The sequence below is a fragment of the Benincasa hispida genome, chromosome 1, assembly GCF_009727055.1.
Source record: "Benincasa hispida cultivar B227 chromosome 1, ASM972705v1, whole genome shotgun sequence".
Classification (NCBI taxonomy): domain Eukaryota; kingdom Viridiplantae; phylum Streptophyta; class Magnoliopsida; order Cucurbitales; family Cucurbitaceae; genus Benincasa; species Benincasa hispida.
Genome location: NC_052349.1, coordinates 45119933 through 45135554, shown reverse-complemented (window position 1 = coordinate 45135554; position 15622 = coordinate 45119933). Strand labels below are relative to the sequence as shown.

The 15622-nt window shown below is 36.3% G+C and overlaps 2 protein-coding genes across 6 annotated transcripts in view; one reads left to right on the top strand and one right to left on the bottom strand.

Annotated features, from left to right (window-relative positions):
* Nucleotides 1-773: 773 nt before the first annotated feature.
* LOC120073362 lies at nt 774-2944 on the top strand. Its single transcript, XM_039026171.1, has 2 exons — nt 774-1234; nt 1784-2944. The coding sequence occupies exons 1-2, from the start codon at nt 845-847 to the stop codon at nt 2648-2650; spliced, it is 1257 nt and encodes a 418-aa protein (XP_038882099.1). The 5' UTR covers nt 774-844; the 3' UTR covers nt 2651-2944.
* Nucleotides 2945-3132: 188 nt separating this feature from the next.
* Nucleotides 3133-15622, bottom strand: part of LOC120073339 (histone-lysine N-methyltransferase, H3 lysine-9 specific SUVH4) — a 48403-nt gene continuing 35913 nt past the window's right edge. For 2 of the 5 annotated variants that reach the window (XM_039026159.1, XM_039026126.1), the window contains exons 12-17: nt 15382-15541; nt 15180-15285; nt 14890-15072; nt 5850-6086; nt 4387-4540; nt 4051-4266 (exon numbers count right to left, since the gene is read on the bottom strand). In XM_039026159.1, the coding sequence (XP_038882087.1) occupies nt 4427-4540; nt 5850-6086; nt 14890-15072; nt 15180-15285; nt 15382-15541 (800 nt within the window). In that variant the 3' untranslated portion in view covers nt 4051-4266; nt 4387-4426. Of the gene's footprint in view, nt 3633-4050; nt 4267-4386; nt 4541-5849; nt 6087-14889; nt 15073-15179; nt 15286-15381; nt 15542-15622 lie in introns of those variants that run through there. The other 3 variants (XM_039026135.1, XM_039026152.1, XM_039026144.1) reach the window with 3 other exon arrangements.

Genomic DNA, 15622 nt, shown 5'->3' with positions numbered 1-15622 from the left:
TGCACATGTCAATACCAACTCGCTCACTGATGCTTATTATTAATCAAACCTTTGTATATATTAACGACCGGTTTGGTTACATTTGGTTTTATTTTCTAGGAACTCGAAACTAATTGAATATCATCGATTTTCTCTAAGATCAAATGGAACCACCCAACCGAACGTTCATAACCCGAACCGATGATAGTTTCAGTCGGCTTAAGCGGATTTTTCGGTTGTTCAATTTTTCGGTTTCCCCTTACACCCCTACATTACCATATTCGTTCCTGAATAAAATTAAAAAAAAAATCATTAAATGAAGATTTTACCATTAATAATGACATATAATGAAATTAATTATTTTTTTAAAAAGAAAAACTCCAAATGATTATTACTAAAAATATTTTGAATTATTTTAAATATTTTGATTACAAAATAATACCAACATTTAATAGGAGAGGGAGAGTATTACAAGATTAAAATTGTCCAAAATAATCGAAAAATCTAATTTTGGAATATAATTAAGTTTAGGACATATAAATTTTAAAAAATATATATATAACTCTACTCAATACTTATGATTTAACGTTGGTTAGTCCGAGATGGCAAGGTTAGCAAATTTTCTGAACACCCCTAAATTTTCCAAAATTTGCCTGAGTTTGCACATCGGCCCGCCCAAGACCAACGTAGGCCCATTTGCTAACCCGATGGGCCAATGAAGTCGGTGACCTCCGACTTGACCCGTCCGTTAAAGATCCGACTGGAACCGGAAAACAAACCTTCAATTTCCCTTTTCATATCCATTTCTTCAAAAACAAAACAGCCCTAAACTTCACCATTCCATTCATAACCCCAATCGCCGAGCATGGACGACAGTTTTAAAGTTCGTGTCGACAGAATCTTCGGTTCTCTCTCTTCTTCATCTACTTCTTCATCCCCAGCCTTCAATTCGTCTCTCACTTCTCTATGGTGCCTTACGGACGACGAGATCGAGCGGAGAGAGTGGATCAAGGGTAAGGACGAGGAACAACCCGAACCGGAGCTCGAATCGACCTCGTTCTTCAACGGCCGCAGGAAGGTGACCGACAGGAATTCATTTGAATTCCGACACGATTTCGAGGATGACCTCGATGATTTGGACGAAAATCCAGACTCGAATGGCTCGTCTAGTAAGTTTCCTAAACCTGATGATTATGGAGATGAGGAATGGGAAATCAAGTCCTCCATTGGCCGGGACTGCACGCTTGATTATGAGGTACATCTCTAACTCTCTCTGTCTTTTTGCCCGATGTTCATTAAGAACTGTTCTAATAATCAATCTATCTTAGTTTTGCTGCTTTACGGTTTGGGAAATGAGTCGGTAGGGCTGTTTTAAGTGCAGGATTGACGATAAACAAAACTGAGAAGTCGGTATTTCGAATTTAAGCTATCTACATAACATAGTGTTTGAAATTTAATTCTATGTTGTGTGGTTAGAGACTTAGTATGTTGTGGAAACTTGTCCCCAGAGCTCTCTTATGAGGCTTATGGTTGGAAAGGAACAAGAAGATTTCTGAAGATCTTGCTACTGTTTTCTCTATTTTTTGAGCTTCTGTGAAACTAAATGAATGCTAGTGGTGCCATAGCTACAGCAAATCCTATTGTAATTACCCTCTCCTTGATCCTTGTGATTATACTACATATTGTTGGTTCATTGTGGAATATGGAGTATCATTTAAGGTTGTATCAGTCTGTCCTAAATTTGATTTGTAGGTTGCCTCCTGGAATGATAATGTATTGACGTGTAACTGAAAAATTTATGCAGGAAGAGGAAGATGAGTATGATAAAGTTGCTGTTGGCAAGGAGAAAGATGGAGATCGGTTGTATATGAAAGACATAACTGACTGTGGTATTGAAATAGGTTCATGCACTGAGCTTCCTACTTCGATGAGGAATTTCACCAGAGATCCACGGGCCAATCACTTGGCTGCAAAAGTTAGACTCAAGGAAGATGCAGAAGCTTCCTTGCACGTCTCTGAGAACGGTTCAGTAGCTATCACTGATTCTCAGAACCCAAAATCTATTCTGAAGAGGAAAGACAATCATCTAGATGCAAAATCACACAAGCGTGTTCGATTTGACCCTGAATGTAAAATTTCTCGAGAGTCTCAAGGATCTAAAGATTCTGCTACAGAAGCTAACTCTTTGCCTGGAGCTGCAGAGGTTGGCAATGAAGTGACCTTCCGATATCAGGCCACTCAAGTCCCAGACTACTTACAAAATCCATCAAGATACACGCATTATACTTTTGACTCATCCGATGAGGTAGATGAAGTGTCCAACAAGAAAGCCTATATGAATTTCCTTCAGCTGGTGAGAGAATCAAAGACGATGGAGTCGCATCAGGATGATGCTTCAACTGGTCCTCCAAAATCCATCACCTTCATCCCAAAAAAGAAAGCAGGTGATACAATAATGCTTGAAAATTCTTCCCTGCAGAATGAAGTTGGGAAGGAGCTTGTGCACCAGAGAGGCATCGGTATTGCAGCTGTGGACACACCAACAGATGATGTTTGTTCAATGGAAGAAGATGAGCCTGATAAATTAGACATTAGAAGAAACAGCTCACAGAAGCCAGGCCGCCAGTACCGAATGAGAGCTAATAAGATGGAGTCGGAGGAGGAGGCCTGAAGCCTGATTGATATAACAAGACACTGCTCTCTTTAATCACATCTTTTCCCATGGTCTTGTTTGTGTTGAACTATTCTGGATGGTCTTTTAAGGCACCTTGTTTGATGTACAATATTTTTGGGACATTGCGGCAGTTATTGACGGCCCATGTGGGATTGGGCAAGTTTACAATATATGCGAACATTTAACGGTTAAGAATATTTGTAGGATATTAAATTTAGTTGTTATTGACTATTGGACCAATCTATGATATACCCGAGCATATAAAGCTACAACCTATGACTTTTGTGGTAATTTGATATTTGTTTCCTGGCATGCGTGAATTTGGCGTCAGGAAGCAGTCTCCACTCTTTACATAATTTATCAACTTCAAAAATCATTATTCGAAACTCTTTTGATTTAAGAGAACTGTAAATATAGGCATCAAATTTAAAATTACATGCAAAAGAATAAATTGATATAATAAAATTTAGAGTCGATTAACAATATATCACTGGAGCAAGAGTATATAGATTTTAGTATATTTATTAAGTCTTTCTATTATAGTTACCCCTAATTCAAATAGTTCCACCAAACCAATTTTCCACCAAGGGGTCCGACTTTCAATCCAGTTTATCGAACTACATAAAGGTTATATTATTTGTTCGCCGGGTTTAACTCACTTTAGTTCTAGTCATCTTTTCCAAATTTCAATTGGTCAGTGTTAATAAAACTACATATCATCATTAACTTTGAAAAAGTGATGCTGTTTTTTAATCGAAAAATCTTTCTGCGGCATATACCTTTTGTGGCTGTCGTTCACTGAACAAAGTAGCTTGTTCATTGACTGCCCCCTTGGATTCCGATTCCTTCTCTATGGTCTTGTACTTTCTTTTTCTTTCCAGTGACTATGATTCTAGAAACTAAAGAAAGCCATTTTCCCATTCTCTGTATTCAAGGTGGTGAGATAGAAGCAATTTCGCAATAGAACATCTCAGTTCACCTACATATTAAATGGGAAAAATAAAGAGTAATTGGAATACGAACATATTAGGAATAAGATTTCAAATATATGAACATAACAATGACAAATCAATAACAAAACAAAAAATAAAAGTTTACACAGACTAACATCACTTTGCTGTCAATAGTTTCTGCCAACGTAGCAACAACTTATTAACATGAGATAGGAGATTCAAATTCAAATAAATGTTGTCAATGGTTTTCACAAGTCAAAAAATGAACCATATATTTTTTTTTAACTCAGTCCAGTTAAATGAAAGTTAAGTTACAGATGATGTCTGCATCAACCATCTCACAAGCTCCATCTAAACAATTGAACTATACCTCTCGATAATTCAGAGATAGATTCAAACTTTTTGTATAGCTCCTCAACTAAATTAATAATTCAGCCAACACAATAAAAGATAGCCGTAAAGTTTTATAAACGTCATATTAATAAACGCCCAATACACAGATTATCGCATCAAAACGAAATAAGGTTTGAACAAAAAACATATATCGCATTACATATTAAAACTTTCAACAGTTTTTCCCCCAAAAAATGTATGTACAACTTCTATGAGTAATAACAAAACGTAGTTTTGAGGGGTGATCTGTGTGGACGTATGATGTACCTAGAAACGAGAGAACAAATGCGAACACGGTGAGTTTGGTGATGGAATTGGGGGTGAAAAGTAACTGAAAAGATTGACTTTCCAGAACAAGGAAATAAAAACAGAAGATAGGGAAGGTACCGTAATGATGATGTACCAGAATCTGAAGGCTTTCCCTAGACTAAAACAAGCGTTTCCTACACTCAGTTGCACCACAGAAGCAGGGCATCTGTTTTATTTTCCCATCTGGACCATACACGCTATCAAGTGCATAGCCATAGTCGTATGTCAGTTCCTGCAATTAAGAAACAAATACTTAGAAGTTCCAAAATCAAGAACCTCCACATAATCTAATTAGAGAAACTTATCTTATGATGCCCCATTTGATAACCATTTGATTTTTGGTTTCTCAAAATTAAGTTTATACTCACTATTTCTAATCAGTGTTTCTTTACTTTATTATCTACTTTCTAAAATGCTTTGAAATTGTGAGGAACAAACACAAATTCAAAAGCAAAATTGAAGACAAAACTATTAACAGTGTTAAGTTTTATTTCTGAACTCAAAATTATCCTTTTAATTCTTGAAAATTAATTATATGTGTGTGTGTATACATATATTGAAAACAAAACAGTGAACAAACAGTGGCTCAAACAAGTTGTTCTGGCCACAAGCCGAGTTTCATGATATCCAAACGAGGGTGAAGGAACTTCTTAAAATTTTATTTATTCCTAATGATGAGACAACTAGAGGATAGCAAGAACAAAAGTGGACTTTTTTCTTAAGTTTTTACTTATTCCTAGGGAGGTTCCTTATTTAAGGAACAATTCTTGAACAAAATTGCATATATACCATCAGAAGCCATCAAGTTCTTAATCTAAAACAAACACAAAAGGACACGTTTATTATAATATACCTTTTTATACAAGAAAATTTAAAGTCAATTATTTTGTGCATAAATATGCCCAAAATGTGAGTTTGATGCATTTCGCTCTCAAAATTTATTATTCTCCCAATAATATGTGTCTATTTGGTATACTTAACCAGTGTTTGATACATATTGCCACAAACCATCAGATTCAAATGTTCGAATCATTTAGCCATGAACCCCAAATTACAAAGTCTTAAATTCTTTAATATCCAACCTAATTTCTTAACATAATCGCAAGAGAACCTCCTACACAACCAAATTAAACCCCTACCCTATTATGGGTCCTAACATAAGTCAACCTAAACTCACGAAAAAAAGAGATCTTATAACAATGAAAGAAAGAAAGTAGGTCTGAATCTCACTTAAAAAAGGGACTAAATAAGCATGGTTATAGTATAGTGATTAACTTCTTTTTCTTTTTTCTTTTTTTGTTTTTTAATGAGAAACATATTTCATTGATAAATGAAATATAAGGAACTTAAAAGGCTCCCTTCACCAAAAGGTGTGTTACAATAACTAATGCTAAATGGGAAATCAAAGAGGAAAGACTAGTGATTGACAAAAAGATTTATGAAAATATCATCTCTTCCTGAACAAAAGAACGAAAATCTGTTGCAGAAACTAACATGCACTGACATTTGATAGGAAGAGCAAAAAACATGTAAGTTGAAACCTGGAGGGGTGGTATGTTTTCTGCAGCAAATAGTACCACTCGAGCAAGTTTGATATCACGGTGTGAGCTCAATACACATTGGACAAACAGATTAGGTTCGCAACTATGATTGATAAACCTTGCAATATTTCCAGTGGAACAAGCATCAATGCAAAACTCTGGCACACTTTCAGATCTTCGATCATCTATACCATCCAAAGAATTGTTTTCTAGCAAGGATGCATCCTTTGAGCGCCTCTACAAGGACAGGAAAAGTAAAATATCTTTTATCACAATGGTAATAGAAAAAGAGACAGGCTGAAATAGGAATTAAAAGCTTGTATAATCTAATTTGAATATTTCAATGTTCAATTTCAATTTATCCACCTTTAGAGATGTGTTGGCTCCATGACTGTAGCCTTCTATCAATTTTCTCAACAATAGGTTCCAAAATGATAATGTCCTTGGCTTGTCAACAAAAAAAAAAAAAAAAAAGGAAAAAAAAAAAAAGAAAAAAGGCAAACCAAGATATATGCAAGGCCATTGACCCAATTGCAACCAAATTAGTTAGCAATCGATGCAATAACATCTTGCATAGAATTAATGCCCATAATCTCGGATTTGCTGTAGTTGATATTCAAGCCTGATGCCTTTTCAAAATAGTTAACAAGGCCATACAAGTTTGCAACAGCGCGAGCATCCAATTCTGAAAAGAGGATGGTATCACCAGAAAAAATGAGGGGGTAGACTCGAAGAAAGGCTTCTCCCAACAGTAAGGCCTTAAATAATCACGACCCTCATTCTACTAAAACAATCCATAATAATAATAATGGATCACGTTATCTAAGGCCTCTCATAGCACAAATCTTTCCCCTGGGACAACCATTAAAAAGAATAGAGAAGTTTGATGAGGTAACACAACCCTTTATCCATTTTGCCATTTTGCTCCAAAACCTTTAGCTTTGAGGATGAGCTCCAGGAATCCCCAATCAACCGTATCAAAAGCTTCCACCACACCTTATTTCTTTCTTCTGGCACAATCTTCTATGATTTCACTAGCTATTAATAGTGCATCAAGGCATTGTCTACCTTCCACAAATGCTGACTGATATTTATTAATGGTGGAGGGTAAAGTTTTTCTTGAGGCATTCTAAGAGAACTCTAGCGATGATCTTGTATTGACAAGAGATAAGACTAATGGGTCTATAGTCTCGAACCATATGGGCATCGACCTTCTTCAAAATAAGATAGATATATTGTTGAATATAGAAAAAGGAATTTCTTCTCTGTATTTACCATTTTTTTCTCGTATATTTATTCCCTTATATTTCCTATTACCATTAGGTTGTTTCCTTGTATAGATGTTTCTCTCTAAATTCAGGTTGTGTCTTTGTAAAGAATAAGGAAGAAATAATAGAAATCTTCATGGTAATCCTTTTTCTATCATGCATAGTGATGTTTGGGGAGCCAGTAGAGTTAAAAGCATAACAGGAGCTAAATGGATTGTTGTTCGAGTCCTCTTCTCCTCAACAGTGAATAATGATTGGGTACTCCACCAATTAACATAAAAAATGTCTTCCTCAATGGAAACCTAGAAGAAGTCTACATAGATATACCTACCAATATGGAATTAACAAAAATAATAAATAAAGTATACAAACTCAAAAAATCCCTTTATGGTTTAAAACAATCCCCTTGAGCCTTGTTTGACAAATTTTTTAAGGTCGTTAAAACCAAAGGATACGTGCAACATCAATCTAATCGCACACTCTTTATCAAACATCTCAGCAAAGGGGAAATTGCTTAGTATTGTCTATGTGGATGACATCATACTTACAAAAGATGACGAAGAAGAAACAAAAAAACTGAAGTTACTCTTGGCTAAAGAGTTTGAAGTAAAAGATTTAGGCAACATCAAATACTTCCTAAGAATGGAAGTGACATACTCAAAGAAAAGTTTATGTATCTCTCAAAGAAAATATGTCATTAATCTTCTAAAGGAGACAGGTATGGTCGGGTGTAAGCCCATTTGACCTTAACTATGTTGTAGGAAAAGAAAACACTTTGGTTCATAGGGAACAATATCAAGGACTTGTTGGAAAGTTGATTTATTTAATTCACAGTCACACTAGACTAGATGTTTGTTTTGCAGTAAGCTTTGTGCATCAATTTATGAAGAACTTGACAGTAGAAAATATGCAAGTTGTTTATAGGATCCTCAGACACTTAAAAAGAACCCAGGAGAAGGATTGTACTTCAACAAATCAAAGAAAAGAAATGTAACCTTCACAGATACAGACTAGGCAAGCTCAAAAGTCGATAGAAATTAGTTACTGGATATTGCATATTTGAGTGGTAAATCTAGTCACCTAAAGAAGCAAAAAACAATCAGTTATGTCTGGAAGCAACATTGGAGCGAATTTGAGGGCCCTAGCTCAAGGAATATGTGAAGAAATGTAGCTCAAAGGCATCCTATCAGAAATAAGACTCACCATCGAAGAAGCAATGGAGGTATATTGTGACAATCAAGCGGCGATAAGTATTGCAAAAGACTCCATCCATCATAACCACATAAAAAAATTATTGAAATAAGTATTGCAATTCACTCATCAATGCATATCACTGTGCATCAATTGAATGGAAAAAATTACCTTGAATGGGCACAATCAATCAAGCTAGTCATTGACGACACGGGAAAATTTTGGTTCTTAATAGGTAAATCTTGTGCTCCGAATACTGATGATGCTGCATACAAAACATGGAGGTCCGAGAACTCCTTGGTAACAGCTTGTTCGCTGAATTCTATGGATCCTTCAATTGCTAAACCTCACATGTTTATGAAGACAACAAAGGAAGTATGGGATTCCATTCGAGAGACCTACTCTGACCATGAGAATGCTTCACAAATTTTTTAATTAAAAATTAAGTTATGTCAATCAAAACAAAGAGAACGCGATGTCACAACCTATTACAATGAGATGGTTGCATTGTGGCATTAACTAGACCAATGCAAGGAGGATGTGTGGGAGAACACAGCGGATTTCACTCGTTATCAGAAGCGTGTAGGGAATGACCGTGTGTTCATGTTCCTTGCAGGTGTTATTCAGAGTCTTGATGAAGTAAAGGGTTGTGTTCTTGGGCATCGACCATTGCCATCAATTCAAGAAGTCTTTTCTGAAGTTTGTCTAGAGGAAAGTCACCGCAAGATTATGCACATCAACACTCCAATTCTTGAAAATAGTAGTAATAAAATAGCCTTGATGACTCGTAAGTATGATCAAAGTGGAGATAAGAAGAAAAAGCCATGGTGTGATCGCTGCAAGAAGTTTTGGCATACTCGTGAGAATTGTTGGAAAATACATGGCAAACCTCTAAGATCGAAACCAAAGGCCAAATGTGCTCTCTATACTATGGTTGAAACTTCACAAGAACATCCAGTCAAATCAATTGAAACTCAGTTCACTCCAAAACAAATAGAACAAATCCTGATATTACTTAATCCTAACACTTCTCCATCATGTTCGTTTGCACAAAATGGTAAACTGCATTGTGTCTTCCTTCTCTCAACAACAAAATCTTCCCTGGATAATAGATTCAAGGGCCACAGATCATATGACTAGTTCCTCTAGCCTTTTTTCTACTTATAAACCTTGTGCAGGGAATAAAAAAGTGAGAATGGCTGATGGTCTTTATTCTACCATATCTGGTGTTGGTAATATTGCAATATCATCGTCTCTGGTCCTATCTAATGTCTTGCATATTCCCAAGCTGACTTATAATCTTATATCTGTAAGCAAAATCACAAAAGACCTACCATGCCTTGTTAATTTTTCATCTTCACACTGTAAATTTCAAGACCTGGCCTTGGGGAAGATGATTGCAGTGCTAGGGAAAGTGGTGGTCTTTATTTTTTGGATGAGGAGTCCAACTCAAATAAAGAAGCTCAAAGAAGGTCATGCCTCCAAACAATGTCTGTTTATAGTAATAATGAAATTTATTTATGGCATTTTAGACTAGGTCATCCAAATTTCTTTTATTTGAAAAGATTGTTTCCAAACTTATTTCATAATAAACAATCGTCACTTATCCAATGCGAAATTTGTGCATATGAAAAACATCATAGAAGCTCATATACTCCACATCCATATCAAGCATCTAGGTCATTTACTTTAATTCACTCTGATATATGGGGCCCATCACGAGTTAGAACATGTCATGATAAAAGATGGTGTATAACTTTCCTGAGTCACAAATAAATTGTAAAGATACTCCATCCAAAATTCCTGAATTTGACTTAGAAAATGTGCATACTCAAAATTTTCCTTAAAAAAACAGCATCACCATTCTGAAAACAGATCACGCTTGGAGTCAATGAAACTCTTTGGGCAAGTGTATGAGAGAAGGGTAAGCCATCGTGAACCTGAAGCTATCACTCCCCAGATCTATTAAGAGTCAAAACCAAGATCAGAAAATCCAATAGAAAATCCAAAACTTCCATCTCAGATCTTGATATTCCTATAGCCTTACGGAAAGGGAAACGCTTATGTGCCAAATATCCTATGTTCAATCACGTGTCACGCTCAAAACTGCCCAAACCTTTTGCTTGCTTTATTTCTAGTGTCACAAACATTCAAATTCCCAATAGTATACAGGAAGCTCGAAGCTCTAGATGTTCCGGAATGGAGGAAAGCTGTATATGATGAGATGAATACTCTTGAGAATAATCAAACATGGATGATTGAAGAGCTACCACGAGGAAAACCAACCGTTGGGTGCAAGTGGATCTTACTCCAAAGTTTAATGCTAATAGAATACTTGAACAGTAACATATGGGATCGGTTGCTAAACTTAATATTGTTCAAATTTTGTTGTCTTTTGCAACAAACCTTGATTGGCCTCTAAATCAATTTGATGTGAAGAATGCATTCTTAAATGGATATCTTGATGAAGAAGTTTACATGTTACCTCCACCAGGATTTGAAGAGAAATTTGGATCAAAAGTATGTAAGTTAAACAAGGCACTGTATGGCCTCAAGCAATCTCCAAAAGCATGGTTTGAGAGGTTCACTTAGGTCGTGAAACAACAAGGGTATTCTCAGGCATATGTTGATCACACATTATTCACAAGATTCTCAACGGATGGAAGAATAGCAATTCTTATTGTCTACGTATATGATATACTTATAATGAGTGATGATCAAGAGGAGATAACCATGTTGAAGAATAAACTCTCCAAAGAGTTCAAAATAAAAGACTAAGGAGAGATGAAATATTTCCTAGCCATGAAAGTAGCTAGATCTAAGCAAGGAATCAATGTGTCTCAACAAAAATATGTCCAAGATCTTCTCAAAGATATGGGCATGAGTGGTTGTCGGCCTACAAACACTCCAATTGATGCTAACAGGAAATTAGGAGATACCACTCAAGACTCCACAATGGATGTTCAGAGGTATCAAAGGTTAGTTGGGCGACTAATTTACTTATCACATACTCGTCTTGATATAGCCTTTGCAGTAAGCATGGCGAGTCAATTCATGCACAAACCTTTTGAAGAACATCTTGAAGCAATGTATCGGATACTCAGATACCTCAAGGGTTGTCCTGGAAAGGGCCTCTTCTTTAAGAAAGGAGATAATCGGTCTATGGAAGCCTATATTGATTGGGCAAGCTCTATAATCGATAGGAAATCAACCTCGGGATATTGAATATATGTTTGAGGAAATTTAGTAACATGGAGAAGCAAGAAGCAAAATGTAGTGCTACGAAGTAGTGCTGAAGTAAAGTATAGAGCAATGGCTAATGAGGTGTGAGATTTTGTGAATACGACGTATACTCAAAGAATTGAAGCTCGGAGTCAAATCACCAATGAAGCTTTTTTGTGATAACAAAGCAGCAATAAGTAGTGCTCAAAATTCTATCCAACGTGAATGCACAAAACATATAGAAGTAGATCGACACTTCATTAAAGAGAATTGGAGAATGGAGTAATTTGCATTCCATTTGTTGCCTCTAGAGATCAAACTACAGATTTTAACCAAGGGATTGTTCAAACCAACCTTTGAAGATCTTGTAAGCAAGTTGGGAATGCATGACATCTATGCACCCACTTGAGGGGGGTATAGAAGTTGTATTTAAGTTATTATCTTTTGTATATTTATTTGTATCTTTATTTAGGTATATCTAGTTAGTTGAGATAAGTTGTTATTTGTTTAGATAGGTTGTTATTTGTTTAGATAGGTTGTTATTTGTTATTTATATCTTTATTTAGGTGTATCTAGTTAGTTAAGATAAGTTGTTATTTGTTTAGATTTTTTTTCCTAGTTTTTAGCTACCCTAGTTTAGCCTAATTGTATCTTTAAAAGGCTTTATAGCTCTTTGAAGTAAATGAGAAATTATTATTCTACTCAAAATTACATTTACCACTAAGCCAACTCATGATGGTTGAGAATGCTCACTTTGTTTTTTTTTTTTAAAAAAAGGAAACCATACTTTTTATTAATGCATAAAAAGAAAGTACAACAGATGTGTACTTAAAAAGGAGCGATACAAGACACGGGATCAGGAGACGCAGAGAATGTTCACTTTGTTGAGAGGAAGAGGATGGCTTATCATAATTGATTGTTGATACAAGACCCAATAGGTCCCTAAGAAGTTGCTTCTGCTTTTTAGTTGTATTAGGACTCTTCTTTGTTGTTGGCATTGCCATAATAGAGAACCAAGGAGAAATTTCAGATATAAACTTGGGTCTCCCATCAACCCCTCAATGTCTGTGGTTATTAGCGTTCGTTCATCAAGAAAGGTAGGCAACAAGGATTCATTTTCTATCATTGATTGACCCACGACATTGTCGAAAAGAAGAGGTGAAGATGGATGGTGAAATTGGTGGGCAGAGGAAAGGGGTTGAGGGCTAGAAAAGTAGTAATAAGTATCAAAGCTTTCAAAGAGGGGAGGATTTGTGGAGTGTCTGATATCTGGGATAGAAAAGGTTTTGTTTTTGTTTTTGTTTTTGTATTTTTTTTAATAGAGATGGCTAGTTTATCTGGTGATCTAGCACAAACAGATGGATCTAGAAGGACAAGGTTAGGCATATGGCTGATAAGGTCTTTTGGCCTTTCGGGAGGTGAGGTTGTTAATAATGAAAGGTTTGGGCTTTTCTAATGGGCTCTTGGTGTTCAAGGTAGAAGGAGGAAGAAAGGTAGGGGTTGGGTTGTTAAGTGGTAAATGGTAATAATGGTGGAACGGTATTTGGGCCCAAAAGTAGGGAGTGAGCTTCATCTCGCGGTAAGGGCGAAAGAACAAAGGGGTTTAATGTACTAAGTCAGTCAGATGGGTGAGTACAGTCTTTTTGTCACTGTTGCAAGGCCTTCTTCCACATCATCAGTCCTCCAGGAGTCCTTTTTCTTTGCACTGTCATCATTGTCAGCAAGGATGGGACCTATTAACTCTATTCCAAGACACAATCCAAGGAGTCCTTTCTCCTTTGCAATAGCCTTCCAGAAAAGAGGCTCACTGATGGAATTCCTCCATGAACTCTCCATCATGTAGCAATGTGGTTTCCGGCCATAAAATGGATTAGTGGAGACAAAACGTCGAAGATGAGGAGGAAGGTAGCCAAACTTCAGCAGGGATAACACCGTGGAAATTGGTCTAATCTTTATCAATGCTTCCATGAGATCCATCCTCGATAAAGCCCAACATAACCCCCAAAAATGTCCAATGATTTTGAGGGTATCCTCGTTCCAACTATTTAAAGGCAAGTTCCTAATTTTTATCCAACCTCTATATGAGGGTACAACAAAGTTTCTATCAGTTGCATCATCATTCCATTTTTCAAATTTCAATGAGTAACGTCCCACCTTATACCATTCCTTAAAACTACAAAGAGTATTGGCATGTTCACTATCCTCACACCGAAGAATGGTTCAATCGGCCTGGAAAGGATTTGGTGCATAATAATGACTGATGTGTTGTAGTAAGGTCTAGTAATTTGGTACCAATCATCATGAAAAGATTGTCTAAAAGCAATGAACGGGTCGAGATTAGTGGGGTCCTTTATGAAAGGATATCTTGAGCAAAAGTGGATTTTTTTTTTATATATTTGGTGGTTGTTTATTGTCTAACACTTCTTTTTAAGAGAGGGGTCTTTTATGAAAGGATACAAGGGGTAGGTGAGGCTTCGATGGTGGGTTAATGGTGAGCTTAGTAGGTGGTGTATTGATGAGATCTACAAAAGCTTTCAAACCTTTTTTGTGGGTAACACAAGAACTAGTAACTTATTAATCCTCCATTACCTTAAGGATAGCTATTTCAACAAGGATCCCTTTTTGATTTGTTGTCTTTTCAACCCAATTATTTTGTCCATTGACTCTTGTTTCTCTAAAGAAATGTTGATTCAAGGGAGCATGTTGCAGAGTTTTGAAGCTGTCGGTCAACTAATGAACGATAGAACATTTGATGGAGATGAAGGAGCGATTTCTGGTGATCTTGGTTCTTTCTCTTCCCCATGTCTACGATTGAGTTCTATGGAGAAGTGTTTTTTCTCAATGGAAATTCTAGGCGATGGGATTGTCGGCATCTTTGTCGTCATGTTTGGTGACCGGCAAGTTCATGATCAGAGATGGTTGCTAGTTGAGTCGAATGGGCGAGGAAGAGAGACAGAACAGCTCAATCATGCTAGAGTACATTATCTAAGTCTATTTCAATTGAACTTAACATTTATAATACCCAGAGAGGTGGATGGTTCAATTTACAAAGATTATTTGTTGATTTAAAAAATGTGTCGTTCTTTTAAGTTCTTGAAATAGTTCTTCTGGGGTAGTTAAGTTCTATTCCTTCAACCAGCCACTTACAGCCAGTTAGCTACTATTTTTGTTAAACCAATGTGCTGCCATTACTATAAATATGACAGTCCTTTGTACATTTGAGGCACTGAATAAAACTGAGGTACTATTTCACTTGTATGCAACACTCTAATAGAATTTTGAAAAAAATATACACATTGTCAGAGTTAGAGATTTTATTTTCATGAATAACCGTTCATGTAAGGAATCTTGCATGGTACCTCTCGTCCACCAATGCCCCTGATTGTTTGCAAACAATCAATGTCGAAGATATAATTATTCTCAGATACATGATCAAGATCCTCTGTCCTTGCAAGTATTCCTGTGTATTCACAAACAGGTGCACCAGATGGTATAAAATCCCATGACCTAACAGCCCACCCTTTCTTTGGTGTTCGGAAAACCTGTTCACAAAAGATACAATATTTGATTTGAATCATTTAAAATTTGGTTGAATCATTATTGGAAAGCAAAATTAGGAGTATTGTAACTAGAGATCCATCCTCCAAACCTCAAGTCGATATCCGATCCCCCTCTGAGAAGTTCGATTCACACAACCAGGACCACAACCACAGTTGGGACCACATTCATAAACGACATCCTTGGCTTCTATAAGTCTAAAAATGAAAAAGCACACCCGATCAGAATCATGATAAAATATCCAAGCTAGAGAGATTTCGATATATCTGATCAAGATTCAATGGAGTCCAGACCTTCCACCATCACGCTGCACATATGGGAAGTCTGATCCATTAAGCTTAGCACACGAACATGTCCTTGAAGCGATACATGATCCTTTACAGTCACATCCATTAGCATTTGGAGGAAGTTTCACACCATGTGCAACTTTAATGGATTTACAATAAGTGAAACCTGAAATATTTTCAAGAGGATGCTTTCAGAATAGAAACTACTTTATACTTGAAAGGTGCAGAAAACTAAATGGGAGATTCA